The sequence below is a fragment of the Sebastes fasciatus genome, chromosome 22 (assembly GCF_043250625.1).
Source record: "Sebastes fasciatus isolate fSebFas1 chromosome 22, fSebFas1.pri, whole genome shotgun sequence".
In the NCBI taxonomy this organism is placed as follows: Eukaryota; Metazoa; Chordata; class Actinopteri; order Perciformes; family Sebastidae; genus Sebastes; species Sebastes fasciatus.
The window spans coordinates 11,993,847-12,009,855 of NC_133816.1; the positions used below are offsets into that span (position 1 = coordinate 11,993,847).

General features: G+C 38.2%; 2 protein-coding genes across 3 annotated transcripts; both read left to right on the forward strand.

Annotated features, from left to right (window-relative positions):
• The first annotated feature begins 706 nt into the window (after nucleotides 1–706).
• LOC141761081 (thioredoxin-like) lies at nucleotides 707–6,820 on the forward strand. Of its 2 annotated transcripts, none has more exons than XM_074624308.1 (5): nucleotides 707–843; nucleotides 3,034–3,141; nucleotides 3,744–3,815; nucleotides 5,543–5,608; nucleotides 6,262–6,820. In XM_074624308.1, the coding sequence occupies exons 1-5, from the start codon at nucleotides 823–825 to the stop codon at nucleotides 6,364–6,366; spliced, it is 372 nt and encodes a 123-aa protein (XP_074480409.1). In that variant the 5' UTR covers nucleotides 707–822; the 3' UTR covers nucleotides 6,367–6,820. The 2 variants fall into 2 exon arrangements, with proteins under 2 accessions (XP_074480409.1, XP_074480410.1); XM_074624309.1 differs by lacking the exon at nucleotides 6,262–6,820 and adding an exon at nucleotides 5,791–6,247.
• A 1,184-nt stretch (nucleotides 6,821–8,004) lies between these two features.
• Nucleotides 8,005–12,994, forward strand: LOC141761083 (thioredoxin-like). Its single transcript, XM_074624311.1, has 5 exons — nucleotides 8,005–8,160; nucleotides 10,323–10,430; nucleotides 11,039–11,116; nucleotides 12,078–12,143; nucleotides 12,808–12,994. Exons 1-5 carry the CDS (start codon nucleotides 8,140–8,142, stop codon nucleotides 12,871–12,873), a joined length of 339 nt encoding a protein of 112 aa, XP_074480412.1. The 5' UTR covers nucleotides 8,005–8,139; the 3' UTR covers nucleotides 12,874–12,994.
• The last annotated feature ends 3,015 nt before the right edge of the window (nucleotides 12,995–16,009 follow it).

Below are 16,009 nucleotides of genomic sequence, written 5' to 3' on the forward strand. Positions count from 1 at the left end.
GAGAGACCTTCGTCTGGTCGGCTAACATTACTGCCAAGCAGGTGAAATATAGAGGGATATTTTGGCTTTAGCTGACGTGTGTCGCCTCACATTCAAATAGCGCGTGCACACCGGCGAGCACGAGCAACAGGGACGCTGACTTTCGTTGACTTAACGGCCACAGGTGTCGCTCTTACAACCAATTTGTTATTCTTACAAACAGTCCCTTTAAAAGGGACATGTAATGTTTTATACTTCTGGTGAATATAATCCAATAAATCTTTATATCTTTATATTACAATGTGCTGAAAGGTTATTATGGAATTCTTGCCCAATGATGCCAAAAATACACTGCCTACTGCCACTTTAAATGATTACAAAACACACAAAGCACTTAAAAAAATAAGATAAAATGTTCCATTAGTATGTTCAAGCACCGTCTAGTTGGGCTGATGAATTAAAAAAATGTCAACTCCCAACAGCGTCAAAGCATTTTGAACGTAAAGCAACAAAAATGAAGAAAATGTCACGCTGCTGACAACCTTCAAAATAAACGTCTTTATTAAAGAAATTATTATTATTGCAATGCATAATACAGAATCCAAACAAATACTATATAAATTGTGAAATGTGTAGGAAATGAAAATGCATTTAAAAGGGATTTCACAGAGACAACACCCATCATTATAACGCAGTATTAATAATGACAACAACTTTTATTTTGAAGCACATTAAATTCCAGTGTGGTAACTTGACACACCTGCAATAAAAAGGCACTGGAAAAAGTATTTGCAAACTTTTAGCCGTTCGTCGTTCACCTCGAAGCAAGTTCACACAGCCATCATGAGAGAGGTTACAACTTTGGTAAGTTTTTTTTTTGTTAATTTGGCAGGTTTTACCTTCATTGTAACACATTAGTAAATGTTTTTATTGCTCTCATGACCCAATCTGGCTCTGTGCAGAGAAAGTAGGCTACTGGCAGCTGCTGATTGTGAAAAGAAGAGCAAATTAAAGCGAGGCTGAATGGGAGATGATACACCTGAACTCAAGTACTTTCAAAACTCAAACTTGATCCCACATTTGGTGTGACAGTGGGCAGGTGGTTCCTCTATATATGTGTGTGGGAAAAAAACAGCATGTGAAGATGTTGTTGCTTTGAGGAAATGCAGTTCTACAAAACACACGAGTGCAAAAAGAGGAAATTAGTTCTATTGCTTTTGATACTTTATATTCTGATGCTCATATGTTTGTAGTTTTAGCCTACTTAAGTTAATTTAGTGAAAGATCTTACTTCTTTATACTTCTTCCACCACTGCGACTGGCCGATCAACAATGCTATTCCTATAGACGTACTCCTGACGTGGTTTAAAAACACATTCTTTTGACAGGAGCGTCTCAACATTACAGTGAGATCCCTGAAGAGCCTGTTCCGCCAGCCTCCACCCACTCTGCCCTTTCGAAAGAATAGGCAGGCTTCTGCATGTTTACCCTGGAGTCTTTGCTGTTTTTGTCTGTGGGAGTTTACCTAATCCTGTAGCCCATTCCCACCAGTAGCATGTAGTAGGCCTACATTCTCTGCACTTATGAATTGTTTTGAGGTATTCATGTTAAGCCTAACTAATTACTTTTTAGATTGAGACCCAAAACTATGATCATCTTAAAAAATAGGATGCAGGCAGGGTCTGAAATTAGCACCTGTCACCCGCCAAATGCAGGTAAATTGTTGTCAGTGGCGGGTAAAATCGGCAGGCCGTCCTCCACTTTGGCAGACAGGGAAAACGCTAGGGGAGGGAATAGAGAACCGGTTCCTAGTTGTCCAATTCCTTGGCATCTCATACCTCCATGACTATGGTTTCCTCTGTATCAATGCTTTCCCACAGTTACACATGCACAATGTAGCATACGCACGCTGTATCATGTTTCAGTTTGTTTTGGACCGGACCCGATTTTTACCCTGATAATGCGACGCTATGAACAACAGACCTGTGTTTAATTCAACAGGAGGAGAGTTAGTAACGTTACCTGTTAGCAGCCGGTGGGCAGCACAGTCCTGCTTGTTTAAATAACTGATCTACTCATGTTAATGGAGGTGCCATTGAGTTGTTATTATTATGAGGCGTTCAAACTCTGCTCAGGAAAAATGATTATTGGGAGAAAGTAAATTACGTTATCATGATGTGTTCATTAAGTTTTTGGCGAGACATTTGAATAAATTCAGTTGTTTGAAGGAGATGTTTTCACAGCAATATAAAATAGATAACAGAGAGGGAATTACAGTATGACCTGTTTAACATCCTAACACTAGCTCTCAACAGCTTGCCAAGATTTTTTTAATCAAAAGCAAATATTTAAATAATCATCATTTGAAATGTGTGTTTTTATGCAAACAACCACTATAGATGACAATAGCAAAGTGCAGGAAGCCCCGGAAGCCACGGTGTAATTAGAATATTGTAATTTACCATGTATTTAATGTTTTTTGTGTAAAATATATTGGACATTGAACGACATCAGATCTAAGATGTTATTATACCCCCGTACGTAGTTGGGGGTATATAGCGTTCCGCGCGTCCGTCCGTCCGTCCGTCCATTCGAGTGTCACACTTTCGTGTCCGAAGCAGAACTCGAAAACTATTTAACTTAGGAACTTCAAATTTGGTATGATGGTTGACAGTGTGGTATAGTTGTGCCTTTTGGGGGTTACAAGACCAGGGTGCCCACAAATGGAACCACCATATCCCGCAGTGAGCGGGGGTATGTGAGCAGTGCTCACTTTTGCCTTGTTCCTTCATTTAGCGCAGAGATTTCAAAAGTGGCAGATAAAATTTCTTTAGAAAATAGTACTTGCCTGCCACAGTGGCAGGCAATAAAAAAAGTTAATTTCAGACCCTGGATGCAGGTAAAGTCCCATCGACATGAACATGTCAAAACAAATTGCATATCAACAATGTTACTTTCCAAAATAAAAGCTGAAATAAGTGAGTTCAGGTTAGTTAATACATCACAGCTTGATTAAAACAATGTACAAATGTTATCCGTTTTCATTTTCTGTAGGAGGAGTTCGAGGCCATCCTGAAGGAGGAAGCTGGAGACAAGCTGGTGGCGGTGGACTTCAAAGCCAAATGCTGTTGCCACTGTCAAATGATTGGCCCAAAATTTGAAGTAAGTGGAGGATTCTGGCACTCAAGTTTAAACCATAGTTGAATGATTTTTGAATGGTAGGAAAGAGAAAACCATAGTAAGATCATGTTTTTTGAGGGGGGTTTTCATACTCCAATGAATTTCTTTTAAGGGATGGAAAAACTTGATTTTACTAATCCTTTCTAAACTGGAATCCTTTTAAGCCAACTAAATGTTTTTGTAGACAGTGATGGTCACTTTCAGAAGTCTGTGGATATGAGGTATTTGATATTTAGACACAAGGTAGTTGCATCCTTTGTGAAACAACTGTTTCTAGTCTAGTTGTTTTAAGGGAGCCCTTTCCTGAAGGACACGTGTTGCTCGAGGGCAGCATCTCTTGTTGCTCTGGAAACCGTTTGTCAAGCTGTTTCAACCTCTAGTAGGAAATGGCTGCGAACTGGAAAATGGGATGGCTGCGCATAACTTAAATAAATACAAGAACAAAGATTTCAGATTTGTTGACAACTCTCCTTCTAGACTTATTTTAAATCAGGAACAGAAATCCATAAGGATATTCTTTTCTTTTTTATTCTTTCATGTACATTCTGGGTGTCATGAATGATCATTGATCCACTCTCCTGCAGGAAATGGAAAAGACATTCGCCGATGAAAAAAAAGAAGTGATTTTCCTGAAAGTGGACGTGACTGAGGGCGCGGTAAGTGTGTTTTTTCTGTATTTATTTATTTTTTTGGTAAAGATTTGTTTGATTGAAAAACAGATGGTGCTTGATTTACAGTGCAATGTAGTATGTTAGATATATCCATTTTTCCATTTGTGCAGCAAAAAAAATAATTTTAAATAAAGGAAGAGGAAAAAATACATGTAAATGTACTTCAACATTCAAGTAAAAAAGTAGTAATGATATAGTAAACAAACAAAAAAAAATATTAAAAACAACAGCAAAAACAGACAAAAATACAAACAAAATTAAAGCTGCAGCAGCAATGAACGGCCACTCGCACCTTCCCGCGCGTCGGGGGTACTGGCAGGACGCTGATCGACGCGGCCAGGCACAATGAAACCGGAACTCTGATGAGTGCAATGACGCCTCCCCCAAGACTGTACGACAAACGGTTCAAGAGTTATGAAAGGGGGCGGGGCTATGAATCTACATTGACATGAAAATGACCTCAAGCCTGGACCACCATCATGGCTGAGAAATTTGGAGCAGTTTTGACAAAGTATGCTAAAGTAACAACAACTTCCCGTTTCATGGCGAATCACGCGAAATAGCCGCCATGCCAACGAAACGCCATTCAACAAAAACCCACAGTCTTCCCAATAATGCATCAACATGGTCTTAAGGCTTTTCTGACCACATTTGAGGTGGATCTGGTCAACCTGCTTGGAGGAGTAATAGAAAACATGTCATTTCCTGTTGCTAGTAGGGGGCGCTATGAGTGGGACTCAATATGGACATGTAAATGACATCAGGACTGGACCCTTATCATGCTTGAGAAATTTGGGGCAGATCGGACTATGCACAGTGCTTGTGTTTGTTCAATAAGGCCTTCGCTGGCCCGACGTTGTCGATGCTCGGGCCCTGACTAATGCTAATAATCTAATAATAGATTCTATACATTTTAAAAGGTTAAGTTGGAATTGGTCCAGGACGATTCATACTTTTAGGGTCATCTCATTTCAAAGACGGTAGAATGTTGATAAAGGTGCCTTTTCATAAAACTGCTTAAATTCAGAATTTGTGGATGTTGAGCTGTCAAGGTACCTGCCATCCTCTGTTAATATTGAGTGTATAAATTTGTCAGATTCCTCTTTCTTAATTTGCCAAGCTAATAGTTTGCCTGGTATATTTCCACATTCGTAATAATGATAGTTGGTCCTGGCCATAGCTGCTTCCTCTTTGTTGGTGCACAAATTATTGTACAGCATCCTTGTTCTAGTTAAAGCATTAAGGTGTTCTTACTTTTTGGTAGCAGAGTGATCATAGAAATAGAATATAGTAGTAGCACAGATATTCCCATTCAAATCAACGTAGCAGGATGGTCAGAGCGGCGGCCATTTTTATGTGTACCGTTGACATAGCGACCGTTGTAGCGGGCTGACTTCCGCATAAAGTAAACCGACTCGCGGACTCACTGAAGTGAGGTTTTGCAGTAATGATGACTAAAGGAGCAGTGGAGTAGTAATGTAATGAGGTACATAAAAAAATTGAAAATGAGTCAAATTTAACAACTTATTGCTTCATTCACACACTGTGAATATATATATGTATATATATATACACATATATATATGTGTATATATATATATATAACATCATCTATAGCCGTTCATGTTAGCTTGAACAGTTCTCATTCAGGGCGTAGCAGTGTTTTTGACTCAGTCCATCCATCTTATATTGTTCCTTTTTGATCTTTTCAGAAAATTATTGAAGAGTACCCTGTCAAAGCCATTCCAACATTCATGTTTTTCAAGGACGCAAAGAAGGTAAGCATGAAAATATACAGCGAAGATGGAAACATTGATATATTATCACCTTTAAAAAGTTGTAATGTGTTGGCAAAGAGTTGCTCATTTACACTTCCAGCAGATATGGAGCAACGTTATCATTCATTTAGAGTCGTGCTTCTGGCCACCTGAATTTCAGTCAAATATTCACTCCCTTTCAGCTCTGGTTTGGTCTCCACCAACTCCTGAAGGAAGTACCTGGCTCTTTAGCTGATAAATGCACTTTCTTCACAAGCTAGTTGCTAACTTTGCCTGTGTGCCGTGACACTCATTTCATCAGAGCTTTTCTGCGGAAACTTGCTGAGGATGGAAACAGTGAGCCTCATGCAAAAACCAGTGGTACGGACAGATTTTGTTAAGTGGCTCGTACGAGAGATTTTTAAGAGGACTTATGGCATTCACCAAATTCATCATACTTAATGACTTTTTTCTTGCGTACAAACGAAATTCATGAGTGGTCCAAACCTGGCGTACAATCAGTCTAACCCTTCACATTTTTGGTGGGGCATACAAACACTTGAATTATAATGCTTTTATCTGAATGAATGAACCCTTTTTTATTTTATATGCATTATTTTGTATTTTTGTATTATTAATTAAAGCTGTCTTTAATCGTGGTGTTTGTCTTTCAGGTGGATGAGCTCGTTAGTTCTAATGAAAAAAAACTGCTTAAAAAACTGATCGCTTTGTCATCATCAAGTCCCACCGACCAATGTACACATACCCAAACACATTAAAGATTGACTTTTCTCCTGACTAACTTTCTCTGTATGTTGTGTTCAACAAGGTGGATTTAATAAAATTAGACTTTATTACTAAAGGGTCATATTTGTGCTACTGATTCAACGTCTTTCTTTTCCTCACTGTCTACTACCTATCACCTCTGTCACCCATCAATATTTAAAATAACAGGTTTTACTATCCTCAGAAATATGCTTGTTTTGCAAGTTTAGATGACTTATAACTGATGGAAAAATCCACTTTCAGTGTTGATTCAAGTTAGGATTTCCTAGAATACTTTTTGACAAGCCCCATAGATCTCCTATAACATGCACACTATTATCCAAGACAGCATGGAAATCCTACTCTGCTGTAGGTTTCTTAAAACTTAACATTGCATCTTTATATCGTGATCTATAGTGATACAATCTTAATAAAATAAACTTGCAAGTGAAATAAATTAAATTAAAATGACTGTGTATCTTTTACAATATCAATAAAACTGGAATGGATTTCTTAAAATAGAAAAGATTTATCATAATCCCATGCTCTAAATGCCCATAATTAATTTATAAACGGTCCTCTGCTGTCACCGTCAGGAATGTTACAGTAACAGCAGGCAAGCTGCTGTCCAAGTCAACAAGCACAAATGAACAGCGTTTACTTATTAAATGGCTATTACTAGATAGATAGATAGATAGATAGATAGATAGATAGATAGTAACTTTATTGATCCCGAGGGAAATTCAAGTTTCCAGCATCACAATTCCATAGTGCAAAACATGTCAGTGAAAAGGCAGTAAAAAAGTTAGTAGTACAAAGTACAAAAAAATATACCAGATATAAAAATACAAGAAGATGAAGAAAACTGTTAAAAGTGAATATAGTGCAGGGTAACAGCTCTGATACACGACTATAAAAAACAAAAACAAAGACCAGGCGAGAGAATGACAATAATTTAACTTAAACATTACTGCCAAGCTGGTGAAATATAGAGGGATATTGTGGTTTTAGCTGACGTGTGTCGCCTCACTGTTTTAACGGATGCTCGCTCACATTCAGTTAGCGCGTGCACACGGGCGAGCTCTGGCAACAGGACGCTGACTTTTGTTGACTTAACGGCCACATGTGTCGCTCTTACAACCAATTTCTTATTCTTACAAACAGTCCCTTTAAAAGGGACATGTAATGTTTTATACTTCTGGTGAATATAATACAATAAATCTTTATATCTTTATATTACAATGTGCTGAAAGGTTATTATGGAATTCGTGCCCAATGATGCCAAAAATACACTGCCTACTGCCACTTTAAATGATTACAAAACACACAAAGCACTTAAAAAAATAAGATAAAATGTTCTATTAGTATGTTCAAGCATCATCTAGTTGGGCTGATGAATTAAAAAAATGTCAACTCCCAACAGCGTCAAAGCATTTTGAACGTAAAGCAACAAAAATGAAGAAAACGTCACGCTGCTGACAACCTTCAAAATAAACGTCTTTATTAAAGAAAGCGTTGCAACGCATAATACAGAATCCAAACAAATACTATATAAGTTGTGAAATGTGTAGGAAATGAAAATGCATTTAAAAGGGATTTCACAGAGACAACACCCACCGTTTCAACGCGGTATTAATAATGACAACAACTTTTATTTTGAAGCACATTACATTCCAGTGTGGTAACTTGACGCACCTGCAATAAAAAGGTGTTGTGTGTACTGGAAAAAGTATTTGCAAACTTTTAGCCTTTCGTCGTTCACCTCGAGGCACGTTCACACAGCCATCATGAGAGAGGTTACAACTTTGGTAAGTTTTATTTTGTTAATTTGGCAGCTTTTACCTTCATTCCTGGTGTGACAGTGGGGAGGTGGTTCCTCTATATATGTGTGTGGGAAAAAACAGCATGTGAAGATGTTGTTGCTTTGAGGAAATGCAGTTTGAGGAAATGCAGTTCTACAAAACAGGAGTGAAAAAAGAGGAAATTAGTTCTTTTGCTTTTGATACTTTATATTCTGATGCTCATATGTTTGTAGTTTTAGCCTACTTAAGTAAAACTCTGAATTCAGGACTTTTACTTGTCAAAGAGTATTTACACTGTGGTATTGCTACTTTTAATTTAGTGAAAGATCTTACTTCTTTATACTTCTGCCACTGGTCGATCAACAATGCTATTCCTATAGACGTGCTCCTGAAGTGGTTTAAAAACACATTCTTTTGACAGGAGCGCCTCAACATTACAGTGAGATCCCTAAAGAGCCTGGTCTGCCAGCCTCCACCCACTCTGCCCTTTCGAAATAGGCAGGCTTCTACATGTTTACCCTGGAGTCTTTGCTGTTTTTGTCTGTGGGAGTTTACCTAATCCTGTAGCCTATTCCCACCAGTAGCATGTAGTAGGTCTACATTCTCTGCACTTATGAATTGTTTTGAGGTATTCATGTTGAGCCTCCTCTGCCCGCAGAGGAACTAATTACTTTTTAGATTGAGACCCAAAACTATGATCATCTTAAAAAATAGGATGAAGGCAGGTTCTGAAATTAGCACCTGTCACCCACCAAATGCAGGTAAATTGTTGTCAGTGGCGGGTAAAATCGGCAGGCCATCCTCCACTTTGGCAGACAGGGAAAACGCTAGGGGAGGGAATAGAGAACCGGTTCCTAGTTGTCCAATTCCTTGGCATCTCATGTCTCCGTGACTATGGACTCCTCTGTATCGATGGTTTCCCACAGTTACACATGCACAACGACGCCTACGCACGCTGTATCATGTTTCAGTTTGTTTTGGACCGGAGCAACTGCCTGAGGGACGTTCCCTATTTTTTCCCTGATAATGCCACACTATGACACTGTGTTTAATTCAACAGGAGGAGAGTTGGTAACGTTACCTGTTAGCAGCCGGTGGGCAGCACAGTCCTGCTTGATTAAATAACTGATCTACTCATGTTAATGGAGGTGCCATTGAGTTGTTATTATTATGAGGTGTTCAAACTCTGCTCAGGAAAAATTATTATTGGGAGAAAGTAAATTACGTTATCATGATGTGTTCAAATGTAACCTCGTAAAATAAAGTTTTTGGCGAGAAACTTGAATAAATACAGTTGTTTGAAGGAGATGTTTTCACAGCAATATTAAATAGATAATAGAGAGGGAATAACAGTATGACCTGTTTAACATCCTAACACTAGCTCTCAACAGCTTGCCAAGATTTTTTGAATCAAAAGCAAATATTTAAATAATCATAATAATTTGAATTGTGTGTTTTTATGCAAACAACCACTATAGATGACAATAGCAAAGTGCAGGAAGCCCCGGAAGCCACGGTGTAATTCGAATATTGTAATTTATCATGTATTTAATGTTTTTTGTGTAAAATATATTGGACATTGATCGACATCAGATCTAAGATGTTATTATAATATAGCGTTCCGCGTGGCATTCCGCGTGTCCTTCCTTCCGTCCGTCCGTCCGTCCGTCCGTCCATTCGAGTGTCACACTTTCGTGTCCGAAGCAGAACTCGAGAACTATTTAACTTAGGAACTTCAAATTTGGTATGATGGTTGACAGTGTGGTATAGTTGTGCCTTTTGGGGGTTACAAGACCAGGGTGCCCAACATTTTTGAATTTTTCCAAAAGGGCAAAACCGTACCCCGCAGTGAGCGGGGGTATGTGAGCAGTGCTCACTTTTGCCTTGTTCCTTCATTTAGCGCAGAGATTTCAAAAGTGGCAGATAAAATTTCTGAGTGGCAGACAAAAAAATAGTACTTGCCTGCCACAGTGGCAGGCAATGAAAAAAGTTAATTTCAGACCCTGGATGCAGGTAAAGTCCCATCGACATGAACATGTCAAAACAAATTGCATATCAACAATGTTACTTTCCAAAATAAAAGCTGAAATAAGTGAGTTCAGGTTAGTTAATACATCACAGCTTGATTAAAACAATGTACAAATGTTATCCGTTTTCATTTTCTGTAGGCGGAGTTCGAGGCCATCCTGAAGGAGGAAGCTGGAGACAAGCTGGTGGCTGTGGACTTCACAGCCAAATGGTGTCCCCCCTGTAAAGTGATTGGCCCAAAATTTGAAGTAAGTGGAGGATTTCGGCACTCGAGTCTTGTCAAAACCATAGTTGAATGATTTTTTAATGGTAGGAAAGGGAAAACCATAGTAAGATCATGTTTTTTGAGGGGGGTTTTCATACTCCAATAAATTTCTTTTAAGGGATGGAAAAAACTTGATTTTACTAATCCTTTCTAAACTGGAATCCTTTTAAGCCAACTAAATGTTTTTGTAGACAGTGATGGTCACTTTCAGAAGTCTGTGGATATGAGGTATTTGATATTTAGACACAAGGTAGTTGCATCCTTTGTGAAACAACTGTTTCTAGTCTAGTTGTTTTAAGGGAGCCCTTTCCTGAAGGACACGTGTTGCTCGAGGGCAGCATCTCTTGTTGCTCTGGAAACCGTTTGTCAAGCTGTTTCAACCTCTAGTAGGAAATGGCTGCGAACTGGAAAATGGGATGGCTGCGCATAACTTAAATAAATACAAGAACAAAGATTTCAGATTTGTTGACAACTCTCCTTCTAGACTTATTTTAAATCAGGAACAGAAATCCATAAGGATATTCTTTTCTTTTTTATTCTTTCATGTACATTCTGGGTGTCATGAATGATCATTGATCCACTCTCCTGCAGGAAATGGTACCGATATTCAATAAAGAAGGAGAAAAAGAAAAGGTGATTTTCCTGAAAGTGGACGTGGATGAGGGCGACGTAAGTGGGTTTTTTTTTCTGTATTTATTTTTTTTTTTTGGTAAACATTTGTTTGATTGAAAAACAGATGGTGCTTGATTTACAGTGCAATGTAGTATGTTAGATATATCCATTTTTCCATTTGTGCAGCAAAAAAAAAATTTTTAAATAAAGGAAGAGGAACAAATAACATGTAAATGTATTTCAACATTCAAGTAAAAAAGTAGTAATGATATAGTAAACAAACAAAAAAATATATTAAAAACAACAGCAAAAACAGACAAAAAAACAAACAAAATTAAAGCTGCAGCAGCAATGAACGGCCTGTCGCACCTTCCCGCGAATTAATATCAGCTGGTTCAGTCCCAACTGATGGCCTATAAAAAGGTGTCTCAATACCAAGGTGTCACACAAGAAACATACCATGAAGAGTAAAAGCAAAGAGCTCTCGCAAGACCTTCGCAACCTTATTGTTGCAAAACATACTGATGACATTGGTTACAGACGCATTTCTAAACTTCTGAATGTTCCAGTAAGCACTGTTGGGGCCATAATCTGGATGTGGAAAGAACATCATTTCACCATAAACTGGCCACAACCAGGTGCTCCTTGCAAGATTTCTGACAAAGGAGTGAAAATAATTATCAGAAGAGTTGTCCAAGAGCCAAGGACCACTTGTAGAGAGTTTCAGAAAGACCTGGAATTAGCAGGTCGGTTTCTTTGTATGTATAGATTACTTGGGTTGTTACCAACATCTGGTGAAAATTTCATGTCAATAGCAGCTTTGGAAATATATTTACTGAGAAAAATGGTGACGTGTTCAATACTTATTTTACCCGCTGTATGTGTGTGTGTGTGTATATATATATATAAATATATATATATATCCGTTCATGTTAGCTTGAACAGTTCTCATTCAGGGCGTAGCAGTGTTTTTGACTCAGTCCATCCATCTTATATTGTTCCTTTTTGATCTTTTCAGGAAATTACTGAAAAGTACCCTGTCAAAGCCATGCCCACGTTCATGTTTTTCAAGAACGCAAAGAAGGTAAGCATGAAAATATACAGCGAAGATGGAAACATTGATATATTATCACCTTTAAAAAGTTGTTATGTGTTGGCAAAGAGTTGCATATATACACTTCCAGCAGATATGGAGCAACGTTATCATTCATTTAGAGTCGTGCTTCTGGCCACCTGAATTTCAGTCAAATATTCACTCCCTTTCAGCTCTGGTTTGGTCTCCACCAACTCCTGAAGGAAGTACCTGGCTCTTTAGCTGATAAATGCACTTTCTTCACAAGCTAGTTGCTAACTTTGCCTGCGTGCCGTGACACTCATTTCATCAGAGCTTTTCTGCGGAAACTTGCTGAGGATGGAAACAGTGAGCCTCATGCAAAAACCAGTGGTACGGACAGATTTTGTTAAGTGGCTCGTACGAGAGATTTTTAAGAGGACTTATGGCATTCACCAAATTCATCATACTTAATGACTTTTTTCTTGCGTACAAACGAAATTCATGAGTGGTCCAAACCTGGCGTACAATCAGTCTAACCCTTCACATTTTTTGGGGGGGCACAAACACTTGTTTGACATAAGAATTATGATGCTTTTATCTGAATGAACGAACCCTTTTTTATTTTATATGCATTATTTTGTATTTTTTTTATTATTAATTAAAGCTGTCTTTAATCGTGGTGTTTGTCTTTCAGGTGGATGAGCTCGTTGGTGCTGATGAAAAGAAACTGCTTGAAAAACTGAAGGCTTTGTCATCATGAAGTCCCACCGACCAATCTACAGAGACCTAAACACATTAGAGATTGACTTTTCTCCTGACTAACTTTCTCTGTATGTTGGTTCAACAAGGTGGATTTAATAAAATGAGACTTTATTACTAAAGGGTTATATTTGTGCTACTGATTCAACGTCTTTCTTTTCCTCACTGTCTACTACCTATCACCTCTGTCACCCATCAATATTTAAAATAACAGGTTTTACCATCCTCAGAAATATGCTTGTTTTGCAAGTTTAGATGACTTATAACTGATGGAAAAATCCAATTTCAGTGTTGATTCAAGTTAGGATTTCCTAGAATACTTTTTGACAAGCCCCATAGATCTCCTATAACATGCACACTATTATCCAAGACAGCATGGAAATCCTACTCTGCTGTAGGTTTCTTAAAACTTAACATTGCATCTTTATATTGAGATCTATAGTGATACAATCTTAATAAAATAAACTTGCAAGTGAAATAAATTAAATTAAAATGACTGTGTATATTTTACAATATCAATAAAACTGGAATGGTTTTCTTAAAATAGAAAAGATTTATCATAATCCCATGCTCTAAATGCCCATAATTAATTTATAAACGGTCCTCTGCTGTCACCGTCAGGAATGTTACAGTAACAGCAGGCAAGCTGCTGTCCAAGTCAACAAGCACAAATGAACGTATATTGCCAAGAAGTGAAAATCAGTTGCAGTGGTGGCTGGTGGAAATTTTTCATTGGTAGGGCTGTGCCTAATCCAATCAATTTCAGCAAACATCCCGGTATGCAAAAAAAAGTGAAGGTATCAAAAACACATTACTACTTTGCAGTTAAATAATTAACAATTATTTTATTCCAACAGGAAGAGTAAATAATGCTTTTAAAAAACACAACAGTATAAAATGTACTCAGTGGTGGAATGTAACTAAGTACTTAAATACAATTTTGAGGTACTTCTACTTTACTTGAGTATTTCTATGTTCTGCTACTTTCTACTTCTACTCAACTACGGTCCTTGCGTGTCGACGTCATGGTTTACGTCATGGTCAACGTCGGTCGACGTGCCGTCAGTTAGGATGCTAACAAACCGGAGTATCTGAAGACACTGTAAGCATTGCAATGTGTCGTCATTTTACTCAGACTACAACAATAAAAGCGTTAACTTCCTTCTTCCTCCACATAGACTCAAATGAAGCAAATATATCGATTCTGGCATTAAAAAAATCTATTTCAAAATCGTACAAAAAAAAAAACGCGATACAGAGGTGAATCGATTTTTTCCCCCAACCCTAGTAAATATGTATACTGATATTCTTCTCATATGTCTTCATATAATAAGTGTTACTGGCACTAGAAGTGCACTCGGAGAGCGCAGACCTCCACCAAGGCAGGTTTCATGTACGTAGAAATACATTTTGCTGCTGGAAATACAGGTTAGGTAAAGTTCCACCGACATTAACAACAAAGACAAATGACAGAGACCCTTCAGGGTCATCATGCAGTAGCCTATACTTTAGAAAGAGCAGAGTGGGTGGAAGCTGGAGGAGCAGGCTCTTCAGCATTCTCACTGCAATGTTGTTGTGCTGATGTTAAAGAATCTTTTACTTTTACTGAACTAAAAGTAGCAATACCACAGTGTGGATATACTCTATGTAAAAGTGCTGCATTCAAAATTTTACTGAATTAAGTAAAAACGTATTTGCATCAAAAAATACTTACGTATCAAAAGTTTTTTTTTTAAAAACTAATTTTGCAGAATGTCACTATTTTTAATGGGCCATGTCACAATATCACGTCAGTTACACCACATTTGCACAAAAATATTTTTATACAAGAATCCATTTCATATGTGGGAGATATAAATGAGCGGCTGTGGCTCAGAGGGTAGAGCAGGTTGTCCGCCAATCGGAAGGACGGTGGTGCGATCCCCGGCTGCTCCGGGCCACATGTCGATGTGTCCTTGAGCAAGACACTTAACCCCAAATTGTAGCCTCTGCCATCAGTGTGTGAATGTGTGAATGCTGACATGTAGTTCAAAGCGCTTTGAGTGGTCGGAAGACTAGAAAATCGCATTATAAATGCAAGTCCATTTACCATAAAAGAATGTGAAATACATTGTTCTTTGATCTACCTATGGCACAGTCGGACTGGCCATCTGGAGCACTCGGAGCTCTTCCGGTGGGCTGTTTGACAAACTGGCTGATGCAATGCAAAATAAACCTATAAAAATAGCCCAAGTGCTGTGTGGTTTTCCCCCAATCCTAGTAAATATGTATATATTCTTCTCATATGTCTTAATATAATAGGTGTTACTGGCATGCTGCACTTCATTGTGCTTCATGTCGTACCTTTATTCACACACAAGAGATGTGAGCTGCAGAAACACAAGCACAGCTTCCGCCAAACTTTACCACCTGATCTCCACCAACATCAGCAGAGCCAGGAAACAACTGCACAGTCATTACAGCTGGCTTTGTGCCAAAGATGAGTGATTTCTAATAAAAGTGAATCAGAGCATGTTAGGAGATGCTCTGGAACAGGCTCAGACAATACACTGGCTATGATTGGGTGCAGATAAGAATACAGATACAAGATACAGATACAAAGAATGTGGAGGTGACCTCTACCAAAACTAAGATTCCTCAGATTGTGGAGGTGATCTCTGCCAAAATGAATACAGCAGTCCTTTCAGACCTGATAACACAGCTCAACCTGTTTTACCAGAGAGGCGTGGTGAAAATCTCTCTCAGCTTCCTTCTATTTTCTCTGTACTTTTTTTTTTCTATCATCCTGTATCTTCCCAGTGGTGTTTTTCATGTATTCAAATCCCAACATTCACATTTTGGTCAAAGTATGTTTTAGCATCAAAATGCTATTTTCCCTTCAAGTCCTTCTAAAACCTTTTACCCCACATCGTGACTTGATGTAGGTTTCTGCATGATGACGCTGCTACATGTGCAGTATATATACTAGGGCTGGGACGATACACCTATCTCCTTTAAAAGGGACATGTAATGTTTTATACTTCTGGTGAATATAATCCAATAAATCTTTATATCTTTATATAACAATATGCTGAAAGGTTATTATGGAATTCTTGCCCAATGATGCCAAAAATACACTGCCTACTGCCACTTTAAAT